General features: G+C 38.2%; 2 protein-coding genes across 3 annotated transcripts in view; one reads left to right on the top strand and one right to left on the bottom strand.

Moving 5' to 3' along the window:
- LOC144448919 (uncharacterized) overlaps nt 1-20544 on the top strand; it is a 35311-nt gene extending 14767 nt beyond the window's left edge. The window contains exons 1-4 of one of the 2 annotated variants that reach the window (XM_078139281.1): nt 16538-16645; nt 18356-18662; nt 18996-19181; nt 19613-20544. In XM_078139281.1, coding sequence (XP_077995407.1) covers nt 18365-18662; nt 18996-19181; nt 19613-19722 — 594 coding nt within the window. In that variant the 5' untranslated portion in view covers nt 16538-16645; nt 18356-18364 and the 3' untranslated portion in view covers nt 19723-20544. Of the gene's footprint in view, nt 1-16537; nt 16646-18355; nt 18663-18995; nt 19182-19612 lie in introns of those variants that run through there. The other variant, XM_078139282.1, reaches the window with a different exon arrangement.
- On the bottom strand, nt 1493-8143 carry LOC144448945 (matrix metalloproteinase-19-like). Its single transcript, XM_078139328.1, has 9 exons — nt 7909-8143; nt 6570-6684; nt 5985-6199; nt 5437-5671; nt 4893-5051; nt 4372-4512; nt 3788-3954; nt 3086-3245; nt 1493-2643 (listed from the first exon to the last, which is right to left on the bottom strand). Exons 1-9 carry the CDS (start codon nt 8041-8043, stop codon nt 2234-2236), a joined length of 1737 nt encoding a protein of 578 aa, XP_077995454.1. The 5' UTR covers nt 8044-8143; the 3' UTR covers nt 1493-2233.

Raw genomic sequence — 20544 nt, 5'->3', positions numbered from 1 at the left:
TGGGACACACATATATGACAGATTTATTGTAGGTAACAGTTTGCACCAGGTAGGATTTAAGCGCAAATTTAATATGACGTGACGTGATGTGTTAATTTTAGAATATGATCGAATGATGCCATCATCACGTGCAGTAATCTCTTAGACTCAGAGATACGTTGTGTTGCTCCGCCCTGCTATATCTGATGCATGTCAAAGGGGTTCAATAGCAACGATCGCGCTTGTAGTGGAGGAGTAAATATTTGGTGCATCACGGGAAATACTATATCAGGTCAACTCAAGGGGTAGTATCAGTGGCCGGTCAGTTCTGGTAGGGGTTAGCGGCCACCAATACTGCAAATCCCAGACCCATTCATTTATGGATAGGTTTGATTAATTGGGTTTGGCCACATTTAATGTTTCATTACATATTTTATCTTCAGCCGAGGCTTTTTTGTTTTTGAGATTTGTAATGACTTGTTTAATGTCATTAAATGATATAGAGTAACACATTTTCTATTTGTTCCAGAAAGCTGATGTGTCGCCCCTGAGATTTTCATTTTGTCAGATGCTTTATTTTAAATTCTTTTTTCTTTCTTTCTTTTGAATTATTTTATAATAACTTTCCAATTTCAAGGATTATTTGGTTGGTTTTGAATTAGTTTAGATTGTTTGTCAAATTCACTTCAAATCAACCAACATTCAGGTTTGATTAGACCATTGTTTCACAAATATTTGAGATGCAGTTCAGCATTGAAAAGACTGACGTCATGATCATTTTGATGTCATCTACAGCAAATTTGATTGGCTGCAACTGAATCTGGTTGGACTGTTTAGAACGAATTGCAATCGTCGTTTCAGAGTCCACATAGGGAAACAACACGACGTATCGTACAGTCTGGTTATCTCTTGAACAGTATTTTTGGGATGTGAGTCTGGAAAGCCGAAATATCAATCTCTGGATAACCGACTGCGGACCAAGAATGATCCCGGTGTAATTATAGAGGTTTGCGTGGTGTGAAAACAACTCTTGATCCCCAATTCGATGATAGCAAAATGTCGTATCCACGTACACAACAGTTGTGACGAAACATCGAACACAACACGATATGCCCTACTAATGACTCATAGATTCACACCCTTTTACTGTTATGTGGGACATTGGATTTTATGTGTAGGCCACAGACTTGTTTGTAGTGTAGGCCTACATGCACACGGTATGTTCTTTTGTGTATTGTTGTAGTAATAGTAGTATGAATACAACGCCTACTAGTACGCTGATTGGAGGAACCAACCCTTTACTGACTTGTGGGCTTCACAGAACCACAGGCAAAGAGAGAACACAAATTGATATGGGATAGATAAACTTCGGGGGGGGGGGTGTTAGTTGTCCGGTGGGGGGTGAGACATTGTGGTACAGAGGTTATTGTCCAGTTGGTCGTCATTGAATACGTCAACATCAAATAGTCATATATCTATAAACCATGAAATAACGAGATAGTCAAGATTAGCCGTAACTGTCATAATGCTTTAATAAAACGTCATGATTTAAATATGTATGAATATAATAATAATATAACTTAGTTTTCGCAATAGATAATAAATATATATCTACACATGTCTTGCTCTCACCATGACCAGCATGGTTTTGGCGCCAAGAGACCGGCTCTTAGTATGTATAAATGCACATTATAAATAATTACAAATAACTGACAATGGGGTTAATAGGTGGAAGTGTTCGAAACAGTGTCAAAACATTTCATTCTTTCTGGGTTTGAACTGTCAGGCGTTCAAGTCGACAAAGAAGAATTCGTGAATATTGAAAGCTTTTGGTTCCTGAAATTTTGCTTCTTTAGGCTCCCTGGTATGTCAAGGGAGTAGATAGACTTTCAATGAATCAAATGCCCGGATGTTAATATGTTATCTACCCAGACTTAGCATGCGTACAAGGTAAACCACACAAGTAAAATTTGTTAAATTCAAACTATACAAGTTAGCGCTTTCAAAGAAAGTAAACAGTACATATCTGCTGTTATCATAGACAATACAACTATACCTGTACACCTTTACATTTTCCGTTACAAAAATTGAAATTTTAGGAATGAACACAAAAATGTGTCAAATGTCTTGCAATAAGACAGAAGCTAGGATATACGGAAATCAAATATGATCGTCGTACACTGTAGAGGTAAAAGTGAGAGAGACACCGCGAGCGACCAGCGCTCTTCTCTCCCAAATTTCACCCGACAAGCACTTAATACTGTAGAAAAAGAAACACTGCTGCGATAGCCATTACAGCGAAACTTGGTCCGTGGACAGGGACCGAATTCTCAGAATTGATCAATTCCTGGTCTGTGATGTCGACATTGTTATCAACAACGACGACGGTTTCGTCGTCATCTCCATCCAAAACTTCAAAATTGTCGTTGGCTGAGAGGGCGCTGCACTGGAAGAATTCCGTCGACATGGTACGAGGATAACCAGCCAGCGTCATGAAAGTATCGTGTTCAAATTTGTAGTATTGGTTCTCTTTGAAGAAGTACACGTACCCGTCATCGTAGTCTTGGTATACGGCATCAGTGTTTGTTGGGATCCCGTTCCAACTGTACATGTAGAAAGGGCCAACCACTTGCATTTGCCAGTTCAACATGTAGAAGTAATCACCTGTGGGGAGGGGGAGAGAGAAAATGTGATTAATTCGGTTACAGTCATTTAATTCTAAACGTACAAATATAAACGATAAACACCACTCCCCCCCCCCACCAAATGAGCTGTGAACAGTGACATTAAGTGTGACACGTTCTGTGATTTTACAAAGTCATAGAACTGTACAAGGAGATTGACAACTTAACCAACAATTTTTTTTTAAAATGTGGTCCGATTTTTTAGCTTTTCGACGAACTTATTTCTGTATGAAAATTTGTTACGCTTTTTATTTACAACATTTTCAGACCACGAGGAAATTAATTCCAAAACTGTTGGACATCATAATCCAACTACGAAATTCTAACCATTCTGTCTGGGATGAAATCAACTGCGTAAAATGTGTCACGAATCTTTAAAAGGCAAACGCAATTTTGATATTTCATTGAGAATTGGGAAATACCTTTGAAAAAATAGGTCTGTCCGTTGCCATGGTATTGGAAGGCGGCATTGATGTTGTTCGGAAATCCTCGTATTCTATCGGCAGCTCTGAACTCGTCTCCGGCAAATTTCGGATAACCTGGATCCATCTGTTGATTTTCGAATCTCCACACAATGTTATCCTGAAAACAAGAGTCAGACAAACATATATTTTAATGAGACAGATCACAACCGTCACGTGTCATATTTCCTTCAAATTGTCAAGCCTTTAGATGCATCTTTTTGTATCCTATCACAAATTAGAATTTCGCCTCTTTTGGAATTGGAAAAATGGCGGAGGCTGAGTGACAGCTGAATTAAAAGACAAATGCGAATAAGGATACTGATTGCAAGTCGATGACGTCATTTCCTGTTGTTGTGGCTAAACATATTCCTACATAATTTAGCACCGAAACTTCATACATTTAACATTTTTATACATTGTTGTGTTGTGTTGTATTGTGTTGTGTTGTGTTGTGTTGTGTTGTGTTGTGTTGTGTCGTGTCGTGTCGTGTCTTGTTTTGTTGTGTTGTGTTGTGTTGTGTTGTGTTGTGTTGTGTTGTGTTGTGTTGTGTTGTGTTGTGTTGTGTTGTGTTGTGTTGTGTTGTGTTATGTTGTGTTGTGTTGCGTTGTTTTTTGTTGTGTCTTGTTCTCTTTCATCACGCACTAAATCCTAATACCTTACCTTAAAGAACCAAGTTTTTCCAACCAACCCCTTACTATTCCAAAACCAGTAGTTGGTGGCAGTGAAAGCAGCGTCAAAGTCACCAGTAAGACCCTGCCAATGATCTTTGATAAGTTGGGGGTAGCCTGGATCAGCTTTGCCATTTGTAAGACGCCAGAAATAATTACCTATGAAATAAAACATTTTGAAGATATAAGTGATTGGTAGCTCAGAAGAAGTCTCTATAAATAACCCCAAAAAGAAAGGAAAAAGTCTGACTTTGAAAGTGTTTGTTTGTAGCTGTATTTCATGAAATTTTCTATGCACTACTTAAGCCTACCTTTTGAAATGATATATATGTGAATTTAAATACTTGGAAGTGGCTGGTAATAGTCGAGAATCGTTGGTCTTTTAATTTGGTAAGGCGACAGACTGGGGACCTTTTTTTTCCAAATTTAGAGTTAGAATATGATTTTGGCGTAATCTGGATTTGTGAAATGGGAATGGTCCTATAGTCAAGCAAAATACCTCTAGGATTTCAACGAAAACCTGGTCATGTTGATTGTAGTACATTATTGATAAATATATATCAGTTTTATATTTACCTTTGAAAGCATATGTATTACCATCCTTAGTCTGTGTGATAGCATCAACGTTACTTGGACAAAGCGTTGGATTTGGATCAGGATTCGGATTCGGATTCGGATTCGGCTGAGGTTCCGGTTTTTCTGTTGGCTCAGGTTCGCCTAAAAGAAAATCGTCAGAATAAGTTACTTTCAATTAGCAACTGGTATTGGTATAAAGTTGACCGATATATAGGTTTGATTTGTATGAGTAAAGAGTTGACCAATGGGTGCCATTGACTTGCTTGCACTGGTTAAGGATTTACCAATGGTTGTCATTAGCTTGTACTAGTAAAGAGTTGACCAATGGGTGTCACTGACTTGCACTGGTTAAGGTTTGACCAATGGGTATCATCGTCTTGTACTGGTAAAGAGTTGACCAATGGATGTCGTTGTTTTATTTTTCAGTTAGTACAATACGAATACTAATATTTTAAAAGTTTATTTATTGTAAACAATATATACAAATCTACGGTCTCGATGACGTGTTAATTTAAACTTACCATATAAATACTGAATACCATTCACGTCATCCCAATGAAGTTCAAAGTTTGGTTTGTAACCAGAGTGGTACGGGTACATGAGAGAACCAAATATATTGGAGTGGCCAAGACCGAGACTGTGTCCAAATTCGTGCGCAGCAACTAACCACAGATTCGTTCCTGTAATTAACAAAGTGAACAATTACACAAACTGTACGTTATCCTTTTCGTAATAGTTCTAACAAAAACTCACTATTATTGAAATAGATTTTCATTTTCCATTTCTAAGCTACGACTTAAGCTCATCATGAAGATCTATCTAGCATTCAGTATGCTATACGTGTACATGAATTTTATAAATCATTTGTTTAACCGCTCAGACGTACTCCGAAAATATTGTACAGTCTCCACACATCAAATTTAGAACTGGACCGTTTTTACAGATTCTGAATTGTTCATAGCCTAGCGCTTCATGCGGCCAGTCATCTTGCATCTGAAACGTGGTGTTCTATAAGTTGAGCCAGGTGAGCCAGAATATTGAGAGAGTGTGTCATGTCATGCATACCATAGTAGGAGTCCTTGGTCCATGTTTCGCCATCATCAAAATGAGCATCCCCCTTAACGTCGCCGTATGACGCGGGGAAGAATGCGTGTGCTAGAACTCTACCGGGTCCATCGAAGCTTGACGAATAATATCCATCCTGGTGACGTACGTAGGGAGCTGGGAACAGAATATCGATGTCGGCTGGGACACTGCTGTCAACTTTATAAAACTTAAGTGGGGTTACGTTTGACCATAACTGAAATGGATAGAACACAGTACAATGTATGATCAGTTAGGAAATACTGGATATGCATATTCACAAGTTAAAACATATCACTTACTCTTCACAAAAATTTAAAGAATTTGTCTTTTAGTCAAATATTTATTATATGGTCATGACATGTTTACACTTTCAAACTATACAAAGACAACCCCCCATCCTTCCATCCTTGCTTTGTGTAATTCTTTCACGATTTGGCTACAGTAAATTTCATTCGCAATCAAATACAAGAATGAGTCCTCGTACAGTTTGAAATAAGAGGACAGTATGATAACTTCCAATGTCCTACCTGGAAAGCTCTTGCAATTTCACTATCCACAACATCATGTGGTAAATCATCCGTATATTGTACAATTTTGTATGTTAGCTCGGACTTCAACCATCTGGACGTGGCGTAGTATCGTTTCTTGCGGCTTGTTCCGCTTTCGTCAATTGTGCTGTTAAAGTCTGGCATACCGCAGCGGGGTTTGTTCATCATCTCAATGGTTGCTTCGTCAAGTTCACCTGTGTTCAAAAAACAAAACCAGGAGAGACGGATAAATGTAGTGATTTGCCTACTTATTCCAGTATAACTAGTGGTAACTGACTGCCTGACTGACTAACAAGGTAACTCATTCACTCAGTCGAGCTAACTCACTCACTCACTCACTCACTCACTCACTCACTCACTCACTCACTCACTCACTCACTCACTCACTCACTCACTCACTCACTCACTCACTCACTCACTCACTCACTCACTCACTCACTCACTCACTCACTCACTCACTCACTCACTCACTCACTCACTCACTCACTCACTCACTCACTCACTCACTCACTCACTCAAGCTACCGATCGCGAATGAAAGTGGTATAAATATGTGTGAACTAACCTGTTTCGGTGAGGTTGAAATATTGTTGGAATGCCAGAATACCTTCAGTTACTGCATCTAGGCTAATGAGGGCGTTGTGCTGTAGGTCTATATAACCATAATGGTCTAAGAATTGCTGAATGAAAAAGAGAGAAGATAATAATGTGTTAACTTAAGATGCTAAGACTTTTTATTATGAAAAGTTCGTGAACATCGTATGACGTGAAAATTAATTTCGAGGACACCGTTCCGTGAACGCCCGTACCCCCAGCTATACTTAAATTCTATAACGTTCTATAATTTCCATCATATTATAATAACACTGACGTTGATATGCCCTTCACTGACCGTGGCCCAAGATCAACGTGGGAGGGCGCCCCATAAGGTTATTTTCGTACCTATGATCTCATCAAATAGTATGAATAGAAAGGGTAGTATCGGAACCAGGTCGTCAATGTAATGAGCCACACCTAGGTTTAACCGCACAATGACTGACTGGAAGTATAAAAGTAAGAGTACGCTCACGGGTTGATCTCCAACGCCGACTAGTCGGACGTATCCTACCTGTAGATACGTTGAGGTGTATATTGTAGTGTATACAATAATATTGGGGGTTGTGAAAGTAATCCGGTTTCGCCCACGTAAATCTGCCCCCGCTCTTTTTTTTTCAATCAAAGGTTGACCTAATTTTGACATTTGACAATGTTTTGCTTACTCGTCAGTTTGATATACTATAGTAACTTGATTTAACATTCGCATCGCCATTCCACCATGGCAAGATAACAGTTATGTCGCCAGACAGGTGGTTGCTCTGGGTTTTTTTTTTTTTTTTTTTTTTTTTTTTTTAAGTTTATCATCCCTACAAAAACACCGTCTCGTTTGTTCCATTACTGCGTAAGAATAATCAGACAACTTCTGTACTAACCTAAAAACTCACTAAACGATAATTTTTTTAATTTTCGGGGGGGGGGAGAATATATGTATTGAGTTCTTAGTGTTGTAGAATAGGGATATCACGTTCATCATGTTTGACTCTTTGTGATAAAAGTTTCCGATGCCACGAGAAACAATTCATGTACAACATTGTTATGCATTTAACTGTCAATAACAAGGTCGCTTGTGTAACCTTTATATAACGGTACCTACATAACAAAAAATATGCTGAAATAGTAAAATTACTCGAAATGATGTAGAATAATTTCAAGTACGACCCAGTGATATACTGACAGGACTTATAGCTTAGACAATATGAAATGAATAATTTAAATATAACTTTAAAAAATTAAAAATTAAAACAATTTTTTAAAAAATTGAAAATTGTCAGAACTGACCAAACGTATATGATTACGTGATGACTTACCATTGCTCCACCAACATTGCTGACTGATTGCATTGGCGCGGCAGGTGGTTCAACCGGAGCCCCCACGATGTGTTGGACATCCCAGATAGTAATAAATACGACCACAAGGAAGAGTTGTGTCCTGCACAGTTCCATTGTAAAAAAAAGTTGGTTTGGTAATTTGTCGTAAAAAGTATAAGCTTATCTTCGTTACTTCTTACCTCGAGTCCAGCTCGAGTAACTATAACCTGCTGTGGTACAGTTACTGCCTTTTAAATGTTTTGAAGAGCAGAAACTCGTCAACGCCCTTCCGTTGTTAGTTAGAATCGTACACAGCCGTGGAACCTGGAGTGGAGCATTGTCGTGATCTTTAGTCCGTCGATGAGTCACCGTGGCTTTTATTACATGTGTCAAACAATACAAACTTTGTGCCGTTTTTACCATATTTGGTAATTAACGCCAACCATATTGAAATCTGATTGGTCGCCTATGATATCATCGAGAGTCGTCAATAGATCGACAGAGTTTGTTTTCAGAATGGTTGATCGCCCAGACTAGATATATCGATCCACGTGCATTATACATGTACACAAACATTCCCCTTTCGTAACGTATCGTGAACAATAGGAGACCTTTACGAAACAGCACACTCGAGGGACATTTGCACTAGGGGAGTTCGAACTAAGTAACTATTGGTCAAAATTGTATGGACAGACTTTCGCCTTTGATCAGTGACGTCACAATACGCACATTGGATAAATACTAAGTATGCAGTTAAAAGGTACACAGTTGTCTTTTTTCAGTAACAATATTAAAGCATATAGATTTTTAAAAACCAACAACCAGGTTCGTTTACTCGCCAATATAAATTTCAACACCGCCCTCAACATGTTCAAAAACCGTTGCCCATATTTGATTTCGTAAATAAGCTGATGTATCAATATAAGGACCTTGTAACTCAAATGCATACCATTGGTCTGTTTTGCATATGTATTTATGGCAAAGCTTGGTACGGAGAGGACCTATTCAGAGTCTGTAATGACAATACGTATTGCACCGATTGTTGTCATTGACCTACCGGTATATAAATTGACCCCCCCAGGACTTGCTTAGGTCGACGAGCCTTTTTTTCAATGAATACTTTATTTGTATAAAACATGTTTTAACTGTGTTTTCGTATTTGAAATGATAACTTGATCGAGTGATTGCGAAACAGCCTGTGTGTCGGGTAAACACGAAAGTCCATCGGGCCCTAATTGAGGACTACTAGTAGACGGGGGGGGGGGGTGAAGGCCAACACATTTCTTACACAAAGTGTGCTATAAACTCACAAAATCGAAAAATTGGAGATTTGTGAGACAGGAAAATATCTCCCAAATGAAGGAACTGATGTGAGTCTAGACCCCCCCCCTCCTCCCCTTCCCATCAAAATGTGTGACTGCTCGAACTTGTTGTAGTCTCTCAAATTACTAGTATTATAATTGAAATATAGTCAATTTCTCGTTGCATGTGTTTGGCAAAGAACGTCGTATTTGCTTCAATGTTCGTTTCGCCCCAAGCTACAATCACCAGTACAAAATACACCACGTGCGTGCGCGTATTCAAAACAGTCTGTGATGAATATCATTGTTAGTAATACACACAACCCATCTTCGCACAAGGATATATCAACTTTAAGGTGTTTCCTAATTTCTTCTGAGTGAGGTCGTTTTTCCTGTAACGGATTGAATTCTAAGTAATACACAAATGGGAACCTGTGCATACTTTAAAGGAATACTGGTCACGGAAATAATCCTGATAAAATGTTTCTACTTTAAGTTTGGCTATCTCATGGATCAACCTGCGCCCCCCCCCCCCACCCCAAATGACTACATCAAGGTCGTCACGTTTTCTTTGGTAGTTTATATCGTGACAAAAAATAATCAGTCAGAAGAATCCGGCTATAGGATACCATATTGTACTTCCTAGAAGCAATAAATCCCAACTAGCCTAATATAAGATCTGATAACTTTTACCAATTTGAGGTTTCACTCACGGAATAATATGTAAGGCTTATAAATTACCATTGTGTTAAAAGTTACCAAATGTCCGCTACCTTAATTGCAATACACTCGTGGTCCTAATTTGATTGACCCGTATAACTATCTATGTAGTCAAATGAATTGTCCTGAGACAAAGCAAGCCCCTCACAGGCAGGCATCGGTTCTGGCTTTCGTAACGCTGACTCGTGAGAATCTATTCATCTCGTGAGAATCTATTCATCTCGTGAGAATCTATTATGAAAGTTACATGTAACGTGTTTAGGCTGAATCAGGGTTACCAAAGACCTGACGTTCTATGCTTTCTGGAAAAAACAAAAAAAATCCATCGACTGACCACTAAGTATTCTAAATGAAATGACGGTTAACACTTACTGTGACCCCCTCCCCCCCCCTCGTTACGATGTGATCAAAGATACAGACATGTACTGATCAATTTTGAACTTCAGATAATCAATTTTGACCTTCAGATGTTCAAATTGTCATAAATTGTATGACCTTTTGATGTTATCAAATCACAGCGTTCTCTTAGATAACACTACTATTGGATGTGAGTTCAACTTGTGAAAATACTAGTACTCGCTTTTAAACAGTGCAACAGGTGGTCGCCGTGTACATAACTCGGGTATGTGTACACATGTACGGGATGAAATGGAATGTCTAATATTAGTCTGACGTGAGAGTATTGGAAATCTAATTAACCTTCACATTACAGAGTATAAAATGTACTTCTTTACGACTTGGGGAAAATTCGCCAAGCCGTAAACCAGAGGTGATAAAGGAGGAGTTTATGCTTCTCGAGCTTGGTTTGTTATTGTCGCCTTACACGACACAGTGCCAGTATTCATGAACGTAAAGGTCAGTTTACATAATAGACCGTACACCTGTAGGGCCTATGGTTTACATGCCGAGTAGCGTCAATATACGTATGGATTACTTCGCCTAAAAGTGCAAGTCATTGTTAGCTGGTTGGGGTTATTCAGACGTGTTATTTTATCGTTGAATGGGAGGGACGTACATCCGTGTTATTTAAAACCAGATTTCAAGTTTTTTTTGGAGTCTCATCTATTCAAACATAGCCTGTACATATCTTGACGCACACCAACAATTGTGATTATGTGTGAGTTATGACGTAAAACTCGTCCTTAATTCCTGATCTTATAAACAGACATGATGTGTCATATGTTTTAAAAGAACAGGTAAAACTTTATACGTGCAACTTGTAAGTACCACCGGACATCATATATTCTTTAAGTGTATCCGACCAAACATATGAGTCGATGGTTCGACTAGTATGACGTCTAAGCTAATTGAGTCACAAAACACACTGTGATTTTTTGGGTGGATTTTTTTTAGGGTAACAGTGTATTATTATGATTGTGTCTCTATTCATTCAGTACCCCGGCCTTGGCGAAACACAATCACTGAAGGACCTTTGTGAATCACAGTGTTTTGTTGAAAGAATTTGGTACAGTGACTTGACACAAATGGTCATCCAAAGGACATGAAAGACAACATCCACGCCGTAAGAGAAAGTAGTGGACTGTATAACCTCTTTGAAACATGCCTCGTGTTTCATATATAACAGACAAGTAAAGGTATACAACATAGTAGTAAATCCAGCACTTCTCCCAATTCAAAATACCGTGTAATATTGTCAAGTATATCAACGTAGAATGAATGTAGAGATTTTCAAATAAGTCCTCAAGGCACGTATATGCTACTCCTTTGATTTTTAATCGTAAAATGAAACAAAAACCACCAATTTTGAGATAATTCCATAAAACTTCAACATGATTTAAAATGGCCGCCTTGAATTATAATTAATATTATATTTCACCATTTTTGTCCATCTCGACACTTAGTTTATAAACGCCTAGTAGAAATTGGTTTATTATTTTTTTTCAATTTCTGGCTACGAGGCATATCACGCCACCCTTATGTTTTCAAGGACAGGGGCAGGGGTTGAAATGTGTACAATCACATTTTTCGCCATGTGTGTGCGCCATGGTATCAATTCATTTGTGCTCTTGTCCGAATTCGTAGTCATCAACTACAGCATTGGTGACAGCAAGAACAGTAATACCTTGGGATACAGGTGGGCAAACCATGCTGGCCAAGCTCTTTGGAGACAAGTTTAGCCTTAGCACGGATCTGTTGCTCGTCTGTGGTCTAGGGTAGATTGTAAAGCCATAGCGAATTAGTGATTTCGTCTACATATAGATCTTCAGAACAGTTTTATATTGATAAAATTAGGGAGTCGGTGGACTTCAGAAAAATGTCAGTTTGTGCATATTACCCGTTGTTAATGCTGTGATACTTCATTTTCAGAGGTGCGACATATTTTCTTTATCTGTGGAGTTAGATTCATTTCCTGATTGCGGTTAGAACTATACTTTACGTTCGTCTATTTACACCAACCTTTATCAAGTAAATGATATTGGCACCACCCACAGAACCTTGAAAGTAAAATTAACCGCCTTTTTCTAATTTTAGACTGAATGGCTGTGTTTGATGTTGGCAGTTTTGAATCCTTCAATTGACGTGGGTTGTGAGTCACACACAACCGTTGGAGACAAAAGAACCGTCACCTTAAAGGATTTGGACAACAATAGTCGACTTTGAGCTAAAAATAGAATAGAATGTGTAGGTAGAGTAAATATACTTGACTATGCATCAAATAACAGTAATAATTTGTTGTTGCTGTCCATTTCAACGTCGAATATCACGCAATGCCTCTATAACACAGTGAATACAGTAAACCAGTGATAGAGGCAATATAAAAAGAAAATGTGGTGTTTTTATCACAAAACATCTTGCAAAAATGTTATTATGATATATGTCATATACATTTGTACATCTATAGATGAAATTGACTTACACAGTGATAGACAGCCAGCCAGCCAGACAGACAGACAGACAGACAGACAGACATACAGACAGACAGACAGACAGACATGAATGAGTATTATCAGCTTCACATCACTGAGGCAGACAAAAGTGGCAGAACGTGTGGAGAAAATAGAAAGTCAACGTGAGAGAGGTTGGTCAAATACTACATCTATTTATACCATAATTGACAACTTACATTAAAATATAACCATAATCTGAGAAACATTTATCAGTTCAAAATCAGTAAATTGAAACCCAGTACAAACTTTGAACCAAGAATACCGTAACTGATAATAATTTATCAGTTACACCCATCAACTGTTGCTAGGATAAATGTCACGCACTAAGAGATAGGGGATCAGTAAACAGTGTAACGTCAATGAACGACTCGATTTTTACCATGTTTGGTTATATTTTGTATTTCATCATAAATTGCTTCACTGCACATGTTGATGCCATATTACCGTATGCCTCAGAGATGACATAGTGTGTCGTGTGCATCGTAAAGAACAACACTGTGGCAATGCATGGTTAAAGAGCTGACATGGAGAAAGTACACAGTCATATACCATTTTGGGCATCATGTGATGATTGCTTGGACGAGATAAATGTAAATATGTGACGTCACGATCTTGACATTCTTTGGGAAAGCCGTTGTGAGAAGGGGACTTCTCTAAAGTTTGAAAGAAATCGAATATTCTGCGATAGATGCACAGCGTTAGAAAGAAAGTATTCGACTGTCTTTGCACCGTTATACTGAAATACCCCAGACTTGGACCCTCAACTTTGTGAAATCTCACTACAAATTAAATGTCAAGTCTTATGGAGAAATACATCAGAGATTAAGACATAGTTTTTAGAGTTGATTGGGTTACTGTACCTAGGTTGCATTGGTTTTAATCATAACATAGTCTAAGAACTAACAGGTGTACGGGACGTCAACCAAATCCAATTTTACATAAGTTGAGTAAGTTGTACAAGAAGTTCTATTTCGACAATCTTTTTATTTCAATTTCTTTCCTTAGTTCAGTGTCAAGTAACACCGAGTTAATATGCCTCTAAGTAAAGTTACTCGCTCAATAACGCATATGTCGCATTCCAGTACCAATCCCAAGGAAAAACCTATCAAAATGAAGAAAAAATCACGGCGATTTTTGAAGTGGCGTTACTCAACACAAGAAAAATTACATCGCATGCTGATAGATTGTTTTTTTAATATTTAGCAAACAGTAATAATTACTTGCTCGCGACTTATCCATGTGTAAAGTTTACATCATCAGCCCAAAATATCACCCAGCTTCTATTCGACTCAATTTTGTCATTTCACAAAGTGTCTACGTTTTAGCAATTTTGAATGATAAGGAAGAAGGAAGTTTAAAAAAACACTTCTAACGCTTGAGGCAGTGCCGTCACCGTCCAGACAGGATGCCTGACCCTAAAGGTCAAAGCAAGGTGTTCTCTATTGTTAGTCGCTATTTCACTATTTCTCAGGTATTCAGGGTTGACCTAATAAACTGGTTACTCTTTCTGCGAACTTTATTGTGATTTCACTTTTTCCATCCTGCTGTTTTAAGCAGACAATAATCGAATTCTTAAAAAGTGTTCAAACTGATTCACAGAATGAAGTTAAGTTATACAACAGATCACAGATGAGGAAGTTATCTTTTACTTGTTTGTGGTTGTACATATTTATTACACTTTAAAACCAAATTCCGCACTAATATGTACATAAATATTACATTCTTGCAAATGAGAGCTTAGTTTTTTCCCTGGCATCTTAATCTGAAAGTGAATGGTGCGTCTATACGGTGCATGCCGTAAAAAGAGGCTGTCACGTGGTTTACGAGGATGGAACGTTGAGGCTGATTTCGTCTAAAGCTGAAAGCCAAGAAAATCCATTTTCACAGATTCTGCTACATGGCCCGTGTCCTCTCTCTCAGAAATACAGCTATGGGAATTGTCAAATCTTGTCAGAAGAGAGGCAATGATTTTTGCTTGGGTGAGGCATTGTGGGTATTTAAACTATGTAAGGGGCTTCACATCAGATTGAAACCTTTCCCAAACGATACTGAGGCACATCAATGGGCCGGGGCTCCTATCGGTGTTGACTTATCCATGATGCTTTATGCCAGTCTGCAGCAACTCTGTTAAGTTACATGAAAAAAATGGGAAAAAATATTTTTGACAGAAATATATGTCGTTTTGTGTACTCATATACTTATCGAGGTACGTATACAGTGTACCAAAACTCTTTGAATTTCTAATTCCCTGCGTCTGTGATTTAATAACCCAGTAGATATCGCCCCGTCGCGACGGTAATAGCCTTGTTAAAAATCGTTTGATAAAGTCGACACCTTCAGCTCTTGCACATTCAACTTGGTCTTTCGTTTTTCAGTCGAATACCGACCGACTCCAACAAAAGCGAAGCATCAGTAAATCTTCTCACCTGTGGTGGCGCCCCACTAAGGTGGCGTAAAGCTTTCACTGGGATCATCTCCTGTCGTCATCCTGCCAAGACTGTCAGCGCCGACTTGTGACAATCAACGGCAGATCCACACTCGTGAAGTTAATCAGTTTGACTTGTCAAGAAATCAACATTTGTACATAAATAAGACTTAAATCTACGTATCGTAAATCACGTTTGCGATGAAGTTCGGTTTTGTGGTATGAATGTATAGTAGCGGATCTGAATTCCTGTGTCTATAAAAGTTGTGTAGTATGAATAGATTTCAAACGTTGCCTCTGTAAATCTAGCAAGTGTAAAACAAAACATATTCGCGGGATATCGGAAGTTTACTCCCATGTTCGTACATTAAATGTCGAAGGCTGGGATCCAATGTCGTCGAAAGTTGGACATTCGAACATTCGACACCATCATGACTAGAAGTTATCACTATGACCAAGCTTCCTGTTCAGTGAAAGGGGGGGGGGGTGAATAGAGCGAGCGAGAGCGTGAATGAAATACGAAGCACAAATTTGGAAAACGAAAAAAACACTTCCACGATTTGCAGATATGGTGAAAAGCATTCAAAGTGACAAGCCAATAACCAGCGACTTTAAATAGGTTAGTATTGAACCGTTGCGAGTACAAGTTTCACCGTCTCTATGTACACTGTTAGATTATATTACTGTGTATGTACATTACTGTACAGGTGCACCTTGTTATACGTACATAGACGAAAATCATTTAGTAATTCAATATTGTGTATCTGTCTTTCTTAAAAATAGACTTTTAAAGTGCACGCCTTGATTGAAGAGATATCCTATTACTAGGTGATGAGACCATATAACTGTTTGTATTAGTTCGCAAGTTAGTGCTGATATAGGGAGAAAATCATGGGGCATTCTATGCACAAACAAACAAACAAACAAACAAACAAACAAACAAACAAACAAACAAACAAACAAACAAACATAAAACAAAACAAAACAAAACAAAACAAAACAAAACAAAACAAAGCAAAACAATAACTTTCTCATTGTCGTATTTCTTTGTTTTACAGCAGTAGTTTGTTACCATGGGGATTTCAAGAAATGAAACCCAGAGTTGAACTGATAGAGTACTATACTGTACCAATTCGTCACACCAATATGACATGAGTTAAACTTTCACGGTCGGTTATTTTTTTTTAAAATTTGTTCCCGAAAAGTTCAAAATAGTAACCCCTAGTAACCGTCAAAGTGTTCTCGTGGGCCATACACAACAAGAGGTAGTCGTACTCCTGTCGACCTAATTTGTTCTTTTGTGTGCTATGTCATTTGATATACATGCATAGTCACAAGGTTTCTTTCGTCCAGTCAATCCATTCTGTGCTGTATTCCTGTCGGTAAGTATATTTGTATCTGTCGTCACCACAATTCAAGTCCAACTACACAAACTTACTACATAGTCCAGACTGTGGGGTTACCACTTAATTCAATGAGTAAGAAAAGTGAATAGTGTATATGATAGTGAGTTAACTATTTACCTGGCGATTCCTCCACCTATGTGACCCACCGATTCAGTTGTTAACTGTTGTGTGACGTCATGCACCGTATAGCTAAAGTGAATGTCGAATTCATAGAACAGAATATGGTTACAGTAATTGGGACATATTTCCAGTCATTTGTAGACTCTTAGAACTTGTACTTTCGATGTCGGTGGACGTGTCGTGCCATTCTACCTGTAACGCTACGACCAAAGTTGTAAGGTCAAATATTAGTAACATCACAACGCTGCACAACAACATGGTTCCTCTTAGTTTTAGGGAAAGTTGTAAGCTGTGAGACCACCGTTAATACAATGTAAATACAAAGCGATATAATCAATATCATACAAGTGATAGGCACATCCATATTTGACAGTAGTATATCTTGAGTTGCCATGGGTAGTACTCACCGCGGGTCACCGTTTCTATGTACGTGTTCTGTGTGTCATGCATGTAAATAGTAGACGCTAGCTTTGACATATCAGTGTGTGTTCATGCCAGTTATGAAACGACGGAACGAAGGTCGCTCTAAAATTACAGGTACGTTAAATAAGTTTAAGGGAATTCACAATTTAGTTGTACTTCAAGAACTTTAATAAAAGAAAGCTAAAATAACAATGTATATAAGTTGACAGATTGGAATGTTGTAAAACATATGACAGGCTACACTATATACATACGTCATCTTTTGTTTGGACCGGGTCAGCCTCAGACTTATAGCTATAGTTGAAAGCCTTTGTTGAAGCATAGAGAGTGAAGAGTCTCCCCTCCACTGTCTATGGTTGAAGAAACACCCCGTGCTTCTGGATGGGAGCCCGTGAAAGTGATTTAATTAGTGAATTTAACTAATTAATTCTGCGCAGTGGTGTCAATCACCGCTTGTTATGTATCGTGAGATGTATATGTCTTGTGAGGTATGTTCACGATAAATCGTCGTAAACCACAGCCTCTTTTACGGCACCGTCCAAGACGCGTTGCCAAGGGGTATTTCGTTTCTTCACTGGAAATATATGTGCTCTGGCTTACGAGAATTGATATACCTGTAGCTGTGTATATCATGGGTCACCCTGCTGTGATATAGCCTACAACATTCAGGATTACAAATTTCATTTTAATTTTTTTTTTGTTCAGTAAAAAAAGATTAGTCTGTATGGAACTCAGAGAAAGTTTTGACATGGCATTTGAGCAACATCATTTTTATATGCGTTGTACATATACATGTATGTATAAAAGCTGATAGTTTGAAACACAGGCCACTATAGAGTGGTCCGACTTTGGGATAAGAAATGGACATCTCCATGGAGCTACTCGAGAATTTGTGTTTAACAGTCTGGTGACTACTTGACGAATGTGTCACTTTAGATGACAATGAAGAAAAAATGATATAATTATTTCACTGTGCTAGTTCTTTTTACTTTATATTGATTTCATTTTTATTTATAGTGACTGTACTGCCTAGACTATAATAATATGTCGTTTATTTAGGATTATATATGTTTAAAGGTCGACGTTCTTTTTTACTCTACTTTTACTTTACTTTTTTACTTTTACTTTTATTGTTTTCAACAGAAGTTAAAGATGTCATCAGAAGGCCAAACCCAGTATTGGGACCCACAGTCGTCATCAACTGCATACGAGCAACCGACGTCTCAGCCTCCCCCACCACCAGGGTACCAGGGAACATCACAACCCCCACCACCACCACCACCACCTCCAGGGTATGAAAATGTACAGAACAGACCACAGCAGTCGGCGTCAGAGGTAAAGCTTGCCAAGGGTAAGGGGATGATACAAAAATGGATGTCTATGTTACCATGTATGCATATGTGCTGGGCTTGGACATGTGCCATCATAAACTGGACAATACCTGGTTTAGGTAAGGGGACTAAAATTCCTTGTAGTGGGAGTAATATATGGGTGGATGAAATGGATGAAATACATACATACATACATACATACATACATACATACATACATACATACATACATACATACATACATACATACATACATACATACATACATACATAAACATCCACATTAGACACAATTATCGAATGATGAACAGATGCATAGAAACTATATCTGAGATATGCACAATGGAATTGTATTCTTTGTAATCGTTGTATAAGCTAGGATACAGCCTTACATATACATTGTCACCAGTTACATCTATTGGCCAAAATTATCAATTTTTGTTCCGTTACAGGTGCAATCATGGCTGCCTTCATCGTGTTATGTCCTTGTTGTTCTAAACACCCAACCTGCGCAGACAGATTGCGCATTTGTTGTATAAACTTCTGGTTTGGTTTAATACAATTTATAACAATGCCGTTGATTATTGGCTCCATATTCGCTGCTTATTGGGGATGGTTTTTCGTCATTATGTCTTACGGTAGGTATTCTAAGCATTGCCTCTGTGTAGCTTTGACAGTTCATGTTCATGATGGTCTGTTGGCAATGGTGTGCTTCCCCCGGTGCTTCCCTACGCGTTAAGAGTGACAACCTGAGTGTAAAATTGCGAGACAAACCTTACAGATATTGGAGTGTTGAAGTTCCCTATAGTCTCCATAACAACTAGAATTTACAGTGCTATGCTTTCAATTATGATTTTAGTAATATCAATACCGAATTCCATATGTGTAACTTTTAACTTTTAGTAACTTTTAGTTGATAATAGGAAGACACGGTTGAATTCAGACATAACTCGTATAATCCCCCCCCCCACACACACACACACACGGCCCACCTCCCCCGACTAATCCTCTGGAATCAGTGTGTTCTAATTACTCTTCTCATATACGATTTTTCATTTGTGATTTACAGTTGGTTACCACTCTGGTGCTGATGTGAAGGAAATACGTGAGGTTGTAGTTAGCCCGCCATCTACTAGCAACACGGTTGCTCCCGGTGGCTCAAAAACGGATGTATATTAATTAAGGGGTTCCTCTGGCAAAGAACCTGATCAAAGGAATCACCTTCATAGCTGAAGTTGAATGCTTTTACAAGAATACCTGTGCAGATATTTCTTAAATCTTCCAATATGTTTACAATTCTTATTATTCAAGTCACAACTAACTATATTCAACTCCAGTAAATGAATGAATGCATAATACAGTCCAGTAAATGAATGTATAATACAGTCGCTGGCGTCGCTCCACACATTACGCTTATCATAACAGAGACTGCCGGGAGCGCCCCCAACGACTATTTTACTGTGTACTGATACAGTTATGGATATATGTTTCGAATTTCGAATAATTAACGTTTCATATGTTACGAAATATATTCGCAAAGACTTATCGGATAACAGGTAACTCACAATATCAGAAGGCTTACTATGTATATCGACATTTACTTCGTGTTTTCCTTTGATATTTAATAGTCTTTCTGGAAGCGTGTTTGTGAATATGTTGTATACGTTTTAGAGGTTGATGTGTGTAGAACAGCCTGAGGTATACGAAGAGAAACGGTTTACACGTTAGTTTTATTTCTCATGACGCGAACGTTTCCACCGATATCTCGTTTTCACTGGAATGTACCACAAAGGGATTTATCGCAGCATTACCTACATCTACGTGTATCTTCTCGTGGGATCCAAGGCGGATAGTTCTGTTTGAATGAAAATTTAATACACACACCGAAAATGCATTTGTACTAGAGAGTATGAAATAGGTTTAACTCGTGAGAAAATACAGAAAGGGAGATGTATTCTTTGCTGAAATTACTTTGTAAATAAAGATTCTTAATACATCATA

The sequence above is a fragment of the Glandiceps talaboti genome, chromosome 18 (genome assembly GCF_964340395.1).
Source record: "Glandiceps talaboti chromosome 18, keGlaTala1.1, whole genome shotgun sequence".
Lineage (NCBI taxonomy): Eukaryota > Metazoa > Hemichordata > Enteropneusta > Spengelidae > Glandiceps > Glandiceps talaboti.
Note: the sequence above shows the minus strand (reverse complement) of the source record. Positions and strands in the feature narration are given on the sequence as shown.